This window comes from Salvelinus fontinalis, chromosome 7 (assembly GCF_029448725.1).
Source record: "Salvelinus fontinalis isolate EN_2023a chromosome 7, ASM2944872v1, whole genome shotgun sequence".
NCBI lineage: Eukaryota > Metazoa > Chordata > Actinopteri > Salmoniformes > Salmonidae > Salvelinus > Salvelinus fontinalis.
The window spans coordinates 66,841,639-66,853,557 of NC_074671.1; the positions used below are offsets into that span (position 1 = coordinate 66,841,639).

An 11,919-nucleotide genomic window follows, 5' to 3' on the forward strand; every position below is an offset into this window, starting at 1 on the left:
GGATCTCTTTTAGTCCTTATTTTAACACATTTTCAAGAGTCCTTAATTAAACATTAAAATACAATTTCAAACGCGATCCCATTTTTCACATATAACACAGTGTTACAAACAGACAAAACACACTAACACATTGACCAGATCAATACTCTAACGAGATAGATTGGTTCCTTCCTATTGATTATATTGGTTCCTTCATCTACCATAGTCCTGCATAACCTTCTTATTGATTATATTGGTTCCTTCATCTACCATAGTCCTGTACAACCTTCCTATTGATTATATTGATCATATTGATTATATTGATTATATTGGTTCCTTCATCTACCATAGTCCTGCACAACCTTCCTATTGATTATATTGGTTCCTTCATCTACCATAGTCCTCCACAACCTTCCTATTGATTATATTGATTATATTGGTTCCTTCATCTACCATAGTCCTGTACAACCTTCCTATTGATTATATTGATTATATTGATTATATTGGTTCCTTCATCTACCATAGTTCTGTACAACCCTCCTATTGATTATATTGATTATATTGGTTCCTTCATCTACCATAGTCCTGTACAACCTCCTATTGATTATATTGATTATATTGGTTCCTTCATCTACCATAGTCCTGTACAACCTTCCTATTGATTATATTGATTATATTGATTATATTAGTTCCTTCATCTACCATAGTCCTGTACAACCTTCCTATTGATTATATTGATTATATTGGTTCCTTCATCTACCATAGTCCTCCACAACCTTCCTATTGATTATATTGGTTCCTTCATCTACCATAGTCCTGCATAACCTTCCTATTGATTATATTGATTATATTGGTTCCTTCATCTACCATAGTCCTGTACAACCTTCCTATTGATTATATTGATTATATTGATTATATTGGTTCCTTCATCTACCATAGTCCTGTACAACCTCCTATTGATTATATTGATTATATTGGTTCCTTCATCTACCATAGTCCTGCATAACCTTCCTATTGATTATATTGATTATATTGGTTCCTTCATCTACCATAGTCCTGCATAACCTCCTATTGATTATATTGGTTCCTTCATCTACCATAGTCCTGCATAACCTTCCTATTGATTATATTGATTATATTGGTTCCTTCATCTACCATAGTCCTGCATAACCTTCCTATTGATTATATTGATTATATTGGTTCCTTCATCTACCATAGTCCTGCATAACCTTCCTATTGATTATATTGGTTCCTTCATCTACCATAGTCCTGCATAACCTTCCTATTGATTATATTGATTATATTGGTTCCTTCATCTACCATAGTCCTGTACAACCTTCCTATTGATTATATTGATTATATTGATTATATTGGTTCCTTCATCTACCAGTCCTGCATAACCTTCCTATTGATTATATTGATTATATTGGTTCCTTCATCTACCATAGTCCTGCATAACCTTCCTATTGATTATATTGATTATATTGGTTCCTTCATCTACCATAGTCCTGCATAACCTTCCTATTGATTATATTGATTATATTGATTATATTGGTTCCTTCATCTACCATAGTCCTGTACAACCTTCCTATTGATTATATTGATTATATTGGTTCCTTCATCTCAAATCAAATCAAATTTTATTAGTCACATACACATGGTTAGCAGATGTTAATGCGAGTGTAGCGAAATGCTTGTGCTTCTAGTTCCGACAATGCAGTAATAACCAACAAGTAATCTAACCTAACAATTCCACAACTACTACCTTATACACACACACAAGTGTAAAGGGATAAAGAATATGTACATAAAGATATATGAATGAGTGGTGGTACAGAACGGCATGGCAAGATGCAGTAGATGGTATAGAGTACGGTATATACATATGAGATGGGTAATGTAGGGTATGTAAACATTATATTAAGTGGCATTGTTTAAAGTGGCTAGTGGTACATTTTTACATAATTTCCATCAATTCCCATTTTTAAAGTGGCTGGAGTTGAGTCAGTATGTTGGCAGCGGCCGCTAAATGTTAGTGGTGGCTGTTTAACAGTCTGATGGCCTTAAGATAGAAGCTGTTTTTCAGTCTCTCGGTCCCTGCTTTGATGCACCTGTACTGACCTCGCCTTCTGGATGATAGCGGGGTGAACAGGCAGTGGCTTGGGTGGTTGTTGTCCTTGATGATCTTTATGGCCTTCCTGTGACATCGGGTGGTGTAGGTGTCCTGGAGGGCAGGTAGTTTGCCCCCGGTGATGCGTTCTGCAGACCTCACTACCCTCTGGAGAGCCTTACGGTTGTGGGCGGAGCAGTTGCCGTACCAGGCGGTGATACAGCCCGACAGGATGCTCTCGATTGTGCATCTGTAGAAGTTTGTGAGTGCTTTTGGTGACAAGCCGAATTTCTTCAGCCTCCTGAGGTTGAAGAGGCGCTGCTGCGCCTTCTTCACAACGCTGTCTGTGTGGGTGGACCAATTCAGTTTGTCCGTGATGTGTACACCGAGGAACTTAAAACTTTCCACCTTCTCCACTACTGACCCGTCGATGTGGATAGGGGGGTGCTCCCTCTGCTGTTTCCTGAAGTCCACAATCATCTCCTTTGTTTTGTTGACGTTGAGTGTGAGGTTATTTTCCTGACACCACACTCCGAGGGCCCTCACCTCCTCCCTGTAGGCCGTCTTGTCGTTGTTGGTTATCAAGCCTACCACTGTAGTGTCATCCGCAAACTTGATGATTTAGTTGGAGGCGTGCATGGCCACGCAGTCGTGGGTGAACAGGGAGTACAGGAGAGGGCTCAGAACGCACCCTTGTGGGGCCCCAGTGTTGAGGATCAGCGGGGTGGAGATGTTGTTACCTACCCTCACCACCTGGGGGCGGCCCGTCAGGAAGTCCAGGACCCAGTTGCACAGGGCGGGGTCGAGACCCAGGGTCTCGAGCTTGATGACGAGTTTGGAGGGTACTATGGTGTTAAATGCTGAGCTGTAATCGATGAACAGCATTCTCACATGGGTATTCCTCTTGTCCAGATGGGTTAGGGCAGTGTGCAGTGTGGTTGCGATTGCGTCGTCTGTGGACCTATTGGGTCGGTAAGCAAATTGGAGTGGGTCTAGGGTGTCCGGTAGGGTGGAGGTGATATGGTCCTTGACTAGTCTCTCAAAGCACTTCATGATGACGGAAGTGAGTGCTACGGGGCGGTAGTCGTTTAGCTCAGTTACCTTAGCTTTCTTGGGAACAGGAACAATGGTGGCCCTCTTGAAGCATGTGGGAACAGCAGACTGGGATAAGGATTGATTGAATATGTCCGTAAACACACCAGCCAGCTGGTCTGCGCATGCTCTGAGGACGCGGCTGGGAATGCCGTCTGGGCCTGCAGCCTTGCGAGGGTTAACACGTTTAAATGTTTTACTCACCTCGGCTGCAGTGAAGGAGAGCCCGCAGGTTTTGGTAGGGGGCCGTGTCAGTGGCACTGTATTGTCCTCAAAGCGGGCAAAAAAGTTGTTTAGCCTGTCTGGGAGCAAGACATCCTGGTCCGCGACGGGGCTGGTTTTCTTTTTGTAATCCGTGATTGACTGTAGACCCTGCCACATACCTCTTGTGTCTGAGCTGTTGAATTGCGACTCGATTTTGTCTCTGTACTGGGACTTAGCCTGTTTGATTGCCTTGCGGAGAGAATAGCTACACTGTTTGTATTCGGTCATGCTTCCGGTCACCTTGCCCTGGTTAAAAGCAGTGGTTCGCGCTTTCAGTTTCACGCGAATGCTGCCGTCAATCCACGGTTTCTGGTTTGGGAATGTTTTAATCGTTGCTGTGGGTACGACATCGTCAATGCACTTCCTAATGAACTCGCTCACCGAATCAGCATATTCGTCAATATTGTTGTTGGACGCAATGCGGAACATATTCCAATCCGCGTGATCGAAGCAGTCTTGAAGCGTGGATTCAGATTGGTCGGACCAGCGTTGAACAGACCTGAGCGCGGGAGCTTGTTGTTTTAGTTTCTGTTTGTAGGCTGGAATCAACAAAATGGAGTCGTGGTCAGCTTTTCCGAAAGGGGGGCGGGGGAGGGCCTTATATGCGTCGCGGAAATTAGTATAACAATGATCTAGGGTTTTTCCAGCCCTGGTAGCACAATCGATATGCTGATAGAATTTAGGGAGTTTTGTTTTTAGATTAGCCTTGTTAAAATCCCCAGCTACGATGAATGCAGCCTCAGGGTGTGTGGTTTCCAGTTTACAAAGAGTCAGATAAAGTTCGTTCAGGGCCATCGATGTGTCTGCTTGGGGGGGAATATATACGGCTGTGATTATGATTGAAGAGAATTCCCTTGGTAGATAATGCGGTCGACATTTGATTGTGAGGAGTTCTAGATCAGGTGAACAGAATGACTTGAGTTCCTGTGTGTTGTTATGATGATCACACCACGTCTCGTTAATCATAAGGCATACCCCCCCGCCCCTCTTCTTACCAGAAAGATGTTTGTTTCTGTCGGCGCGATGCATGAAGAAACCAGCTGGCTGCACCGACTCCGTTAGCGTCTCTTGAGTTAGCCATGTTTCCGTGAAGCAGAGCACGTTGCAATCCCTGATGTCTCTCTGGAATGCTACCCGTGCTCGGATTTCATCAACCTTATTGTCAAGAGACTGGACATTGGCGAGTAGTATGCTAGGGAGTGGAGCGCGATGTGCCCGTCTCCGAAGCCTGACCACGAGACCGCCTCGTTTGCCCCTTTTACGGCGTCGCACAGGGTCGCCGGCTGGGATCAGATCCATTGTATTGGGTGGAAGGCAAAACACTGGATCCGTTTCAGGAAAGTCATATTCCTGGTAGGAACGATGATGAGTTGACGTTAATCGTATATTCAGTAGTTCCTCCCGACTGTATGTAATGAAACCTAAGATTACCTGGGGTACCGATGTAAGAAATAACACATAAAAAAACAAAATACTGCATATTTTCCAAGGAACGCGAAGCGAGGCGGCCATCTCTTTTCGGCGCCGGAAATGAACCGGCGCCTATTGATTATATTGATCATCTACCATAGTCCTGCATAACCTTCCTATTGATTATATTGGTTCCTTCATCTACCATAGTCCTGCATAACCTTCCTATTGATTATATTGGTTCCTTCATCTACCATAGTCCTGCATAACCTTCCTATTGATTATATTGGTTCCTTCATCTACCATAGTCCTGCATAACCTTCCTATTGATTATATTGATTATATTAGTTCCTTCATCTACCATAGTCCTGCATAACCTTCCTATTGATTATATTGATTATATTAGTTCCTTCATCTACCATAGTCCTGTACAACCTCCCTATTGATTATATTGATTATATTGGTTCCTTCATCTACCATAGTCCTGCATAACCTTCCTATTGATTATATTGGTTCCTTCATCTACCATAGTCCTGCATAACCTTCCTATTGATTATATTGATTATATTGGTTCCTTCATCTACCATAGTCCTGTACAACCTTCCTATTGATTATATTGATCATCTACCATAGTCCTGCATAACCTTCCTATTGATTATATTGGTTCCTTCATCTACCATAGTCCTGCACAACCTTCCTATTGATTATATTGGTTCCTTCATCTACCATAGTCCTGCATAACCTTCCTATTGATTATATTGATTATATTGGTTCCTTCATCTACCATAGTCCTGCATAACCTTCCTATTGATTATATTGGTTCCTTCATCTACCATAGTCCTGCATAACCTTCCTATTGATTATATTGATTATATTGGTTCCTTCATCTACCATAGTCCTGCATAACCTTCCTATTGATTATATTGATTATATTGGTTCCTTCATCTACCATAGTCCTGCATAACCTTCCTATTGATTATATTGGTTCCTTCATCTACCATAGTCCTGCATAACCTTCCTATTGATTATATTGATTATATTGGTTCCTTCATCTACCATAGTCCTGCATAACCTCCTATTGATTATATTGGTTCCTTCATCTACCATAGTCCTGTACAACCCTCCTATTGATTATATTGATTATATTGGTTCCTTCATCTACCATAGTCCTGTACAACCCTCCTATTGATTATATTGATTATATTGGTTCCTTCATCTACCATAGTCCTGTACAACCTCCCTATTGATTATATTGGTTCCTTCATCTACCATAGTCCTGTACAACCTTCCTATTGATTATATTGATTATATTGGTTCCTTCATCTACCATCGTCCTGTACAACCTTCCTATTGATTATATTGATTATATTGGTTCCTTCATCTACCATAGTCCTGTACAACCTTCCTATTGATTATATTGATTATATTGGTTCCTTCATCTACCATAGTCCTGCACAACCTTCCTATTGATTATATTGGTTCCTTCATCTACCATAGTCCTGTACAACCTTCCTATTGATTATATTGATTATATTGGTTCCTTCATCTACCATAGTCCTACACAACCTTCCTATTGATTATATTGGTTCCTTCATCTACCATAGTCCTGCATAACCTCCCTATTGATTATATTGGTTATATTGGTTCCTTCATCTACCATAGTCCTGTACAACCTTCATATTGATTATATTGATTCCTTCATCTACCATAGTCCTGTACAACCTTCCTATTGATTATATTGATTATATTGGTTCCTTCATCTACCATAGTCCTGCACAACCTTCCTATTGATTATATTGATTATATTTATTATATTGGTTCCTTCATCTACCATAGTCCTGCATAACCTTCCTATTGATTATATTGGTTCCTTCATCTACCATAGTCCTGTACAACCTTCATATTGATTATATTGATTATATTGATTATATTGGTTCCTTCATCTACCATAGTCCTGTACAACCTTCATATTGATTATATTGATTATATTGGTTCCTTCATCTACCATAGTCCTGTACAACCTTCCTATTGATTATATTGATTATATTGGTTCCTTCATCTACCATAGTCCTGCACAACCTTCCTATTGATTATATTGATTATATTGGTTCCTTCATCTACCATAGTCCTGCACAACCTTCCTATTGATTATATTGATTATATTGATTATATTGGTTCCTTCATCTACCATAGTCCTGCATAACCTTCCGATTGATTATATTGGTTCCTTCATCTACCATAGTCCTGCATAACCTTCCGATTGATTATATTGATTATATTGGTTCCTTCATCTACCATAGTCCTGCATAACCTCCCTATTGATTATATTGATTATATTGGTTCCTTCATCTACCATAGTCCTGCATAACCTCCCTATTGATTATATTGATTATATTGATTATATTGGTTCCTTCATCTACCATAGTCCTGTACAACCTCCCTATTGATTATATTGATTATATTGGTTCCTTCATCTACCATAGTCCTGCATAACCTTCCTATTGATTATATTGGTTCCTTCATCTACCATAGTCCTGTACAACCTTCATATTGATTATATTGATTATATTGGTTCCTTCATCTACCATAGTCCTGCATAACCTTCCTATTGATTATATTGGTTCCTTCATCTACCATCGTCCTGTACAACCTCCCTATTGATTATATTGATTATATTGGTTCCTTCATCTACCATAGTCCTGCATAACCTTCCTATTGATTATATTGATTACATTGATTATATTGGTTCCTTCATCTACCATAGTCCTGCATAACCTTCCTATTGATTATATTGATTATATTGGTTCCTTCATCTACCATAGTCCTGCATAACCTTCCTATTGATTATATTGATTATATTGGTTCCTTCATCTACCATAGTCCTGCATAACCTTCCTATTGATTATATTGATTATATTGGTTCCTTCATCTACCATAGTCCTGCACAAACTTCCTATTGATTATATTGATTATATTGGTTCCTTCATCTACCATAGTCCTGTACAACCTTCCTATTGATTATATTGATTATATTTACATGGATCTAAAGTACTGTATGAATGTATATATTGAAAGGTTTCTGTTTCGCTCAGATAAATTATTCTATTTGTTTTATTGCTCTGAATCTAAATGTTATTTTGCCTGTTTCTCTTTCCTGTCTGGATAACACATAGATGGTGGACAATCTATTCCTAGTATTTACTGAATGTCTCTTACCAACTGAACACTGTTGTGAACAGAGTTTGGCCGTTTTAAATGGTGTACAGAGTGAAATAAAATAAACATGTTTTTCTTCTCTCCAATGATCTTGTTGATAGATGTCCAACCAAAAGCGTTTGCTCACGACTACAAACAGAAGAACCAGATCTCCACCTTAAAACAATCCTCGCTGCTTTGTGCAAACTGCAGCCTCCTAATTCAACACGATGATTCATTTCCCCCAGACCACAGAACAGAGAGAGATGACGGAGAGTCAGAGGTGAAGGACACAGTGGAATGGGAGAAGGACAGCAGGTAGAGACCCAGACAGACAGAGAGAGAGAGACTGACAGCAGGTAGAAAGACCCAAACAGACAGAGAGAGAGAGACAGCAGGTAGAAAGACCCAGAGAGAGACTGACAGCAGGTAGAAAGACCCAGACAGACAGACAGAGAGAGAGAGACTGACAGCAGGTAGAGAGACCCAAACAGACAGAGAGACTGACAGCAGGTAGAAAGACCCAAACAGACAGAGAGAGACTGACAGCAGGTAGAGACCCCCAAACAGACAGAGAGAGACTGACAGCAGGTAGAAAGACCCAAACAGACAGAGAGACTGACAGCAGGTAGAAAGACCCAAACATACAGAGAGACTGACAGCAGGTAGAGAGACCCAAACAGACAGAGAGACTGACAGCAGGTAGAGAGACCCAAACAGACAGAGAGACTGACAGCAGGTAGAAAGACCCAGACAGAGAGAGACTGACAGCAGGTAGAAAGACCCAAACAGACAGAGAGAGACTGACAGCAGGTAGAAAGACCCAAACAGACAGAGAGAGACTGACAGCAGGTAGAAAGACCCAAACAGACAGAGAGAGACTGACAGCAGGTAGAAAGACCCAGACAGACAGAGACTGACAGCAGGTAGAGAGACCCAAACAGACAGAGAGAGACTGACAGCAGGTAGAGAGACCCAGACAGACAGACAGAGACTGACAGCAGGTAGAAAGACCCAGACAGACAGAGAGAGACTGACAGCAGGTAGAAAGACCCAGACAGACAGAGACTGACAGCAGGTAGAGAGACCCAAACAGACAGAGAGAGACTGACAGCAGGTAGAGAGACCCAGACAGACAGAGACTGACAGCAGGTAGAGAGACCCAGACAGACAGAGACTGACAGCAGGTAGAAAGACCCAGACAGACAGAGACTGACAGCAGGTAGAGAGACCCCCAGACAGAGAGAGACTGACAGCAGGTAGAGAGACCCAGACAGACAGACAGAGAGAGACTGACAGCAGGTAGAAAGACCCAGACAGACAGAGAGACTGACAGCAGGTAGAAAGACCCAGACAGACAGAGAGAGACTGACAGCAGGTAGAAAGACCCAGACAGACAGAGAGAGACTGACAGCAGGTAGAAAGACCCAGACAGAGAGAGACTGACAGCAGGTAGAAAGACCCAAACAGACAGAGAGAGACTGACAGCAGGTAGAGAGACCCAAACAGACAGAGAGACTGACAGCAGGTAGAAAGACCCAGACAGACAGACAGAGACTGACAGCAGGTAGAAAGACCCAGACAGACAGAGAGAGACTGACAGCAGGTAGAAAGACCCAGACAGACAGAGACTGACAGCAGGTAGAGACCCAAACAGACAGAGAGAGACTGACAGCAGGTAGAGAGACCCAGACAGAGAGAGACTGACAGCAGGTAGAAAGACCCAAACAGACAGAGAGAGACTGACAGCAGGTAGAAAGACCCAGACAGACAGAGACTGACAGCAGGTAGAGAGACCCAAACAGACAGAGAGAGACTGACAGCAGGTAGAGAGACCCAGACAGACAGAGACTGACAGCAGGTAGAGAGACCCAGACAGACAGAGACTGACAGCAGGTAGAAAGACCCAGACAGACAGAGACTGACAGCAGGTAGAGAGACCCCCAGACAGAGAGAGACTGACAGCAGGTAGAGAGACCCAGACAGACAGACATAGAGAGACTGACAGCAGGTAGAGAGACCCAGACAGACAGAGACTGACAGCAGGTAGAAAGACCCAGACAGACAGAGACTGACAGCAGGTAGAAAGACCCAGACAGACAGAGAGACTGACAGCAGGTAGAAAGACCCAGACAGAGAGAGAGAGACTGACAGCAGGTAGAAAGACCCAGACAGAGAGAGACTGACAGCAGGTAGAAAGACCCAGACAGAGAGAGAGAGACTGACAGCAGGTAGAGAGACCCAAACAGACAGAGACTGACTTGGTCATCCACTGAATCTTCAGGTCTCTGAGAGCCTCTTCAAACTCCTCCTTCACATCCTTCTCTCCCTCCTTCGCGCCCTCCTTCGCGCCCTCCTTCGCTCCCTCCTTCGCTCCCTCCTTCGCTCCCTCCTTCTCCTTCGCTCCGTTCTTGGTCTTGTTGGGTGCAGGGATTAGGTGGTAGACAACTGGCACAATGTCCTGATGAGAAAGATTAAAACACTGGTTAACCCACTGACCCTCTAGGACTACATTACCCATAAGCCTCTACAACAGTTTAACCTGCTGTCTGTCCAATCCCTTGTCGGTTAGAATGAGTTGTCATGGTGACAGAACACAGCTGTGCTGCTACATTGACCACCAGGAAAATAACATCTAACTTTGTCAGCAGAAATATATTTACACGTTGGACTAGCAGATATCTTCATTCTCCCCCCCCCACACAGTGATTCACAACATAAAACACCATTTTCCTTTTTGAGGATTTGACAGAGTGATTTCTAGGCCATCAGTACCTTTTTAAATTTTCCTTGTCGTTTTGCAGAGGCCTGTCCCTGGTGGTCAGAATAACACACAGTGAGAGAGAGAACACAGGAAGGTGAAGGAGCATACTGCCTCTCTCTCTATCCCCCTCTCTCATCGTTTACAACTAGTGGCAAGTCATACAGCTTCTCTCTCTATCCCCCTCGCTCTCTCTCTCATCGTTTACAACTAGTGGCAAGTCATACAGCTTCTCTCTCTATCCCCCTCGCTCTCTCTCTCATCGTTTACAACTAGTGGCAAGTCATACAGCTTCTCTCTCTATCCCCCTCGCTCTCTCTCTCATCGTTTACAACTAGTGGCAAGTCATACAGCTTCTCTCTCTATCCCCCTCGCTCTCTCTCTCATCGTTTACAACTAGTGGCAAGTCATACAGCTTCTCTCTCTATCCCCCTCGCTCTCTCTCTCATCGTTTACAACTAGTGGCAAGTCATACAGCTTCTCTCTCTATCCCCCTCGCTCTCTCTCTCATCGTTTACAACTAGTGGCAAGTCATACAGCTTCTCTCTCTCTCTCGCTGTCTCTCTCTCTCTATCCCCCTCTCGCTCATCGTTTGTTTACAACTAGTGGCAAGTCATACAGCTTCCATCCCTCTTCCAAGCAGTCACTTCCTCCTTGTCAGTTGCAGGTCATTTGATGGTTTAGTTCCACAGGATGAATGAAAGTCCTCTGTGTTTTTCCATAGAGAAGGATACTTCTTCACCAGGATGAAGTCGGGTCTGTCTGTCTGTCTGTCTGTCTGTCTGTCTGTCTGTCTGTCTGTCTGTCTGTCTGTCTGTTGGTCAGTCGGTCCGGTCGGTCGGTCCGTAGCCCCAGCATGTTATCCCCCTCCTTACTGTACTGCAGTGCCACCATTACTACCAAATAAACATGGCCCACGAAGGCACAGACACGTTCACACAGCAGCAACAGGAAGTTGACAGTGACGCCACAGGAAACAGGAAATTCAGTAGACAGACGAGAACTAAAACAGAACCCAACAGAACTCCTGAACACAACTAAGACCAGAGTGACAGACAGCAGCATCTACAAATCACAGACCACTGAGTCGTAGGCAGGAAGTAGTAAG

At 43.0% G+C, this 11,919-nt stretch overlaps 1 protein-coding gene across 1 annotated transcript in view; it reads right to left on the reverse strand.

The window, feature by feature from the left end:
* Positions 1–11,919, reverse strand: part of LOC129860007 (tripeptidyl-peptidase 2-like) — an 87,946-nt gene that overhangs the window by 5,527 nt on the left and 70,500 nt on the right. Inside the window, exons 23-24 of the mRNA XM_055930318.1 lie at positions 10,826–10,864; positions 10,312–10,511 (exon numbers count right to left, since the gene is read on the reverse strand). Coding sequence (XP_055786293.1) covers positions 10,312–10,511; positions 10,826–10,864 — 239 coding nt within the window. The remainder of the gene's footprint in view (positions 1–10,311; positions 10,512–10,825; positions 10,865–11,919) is intronic.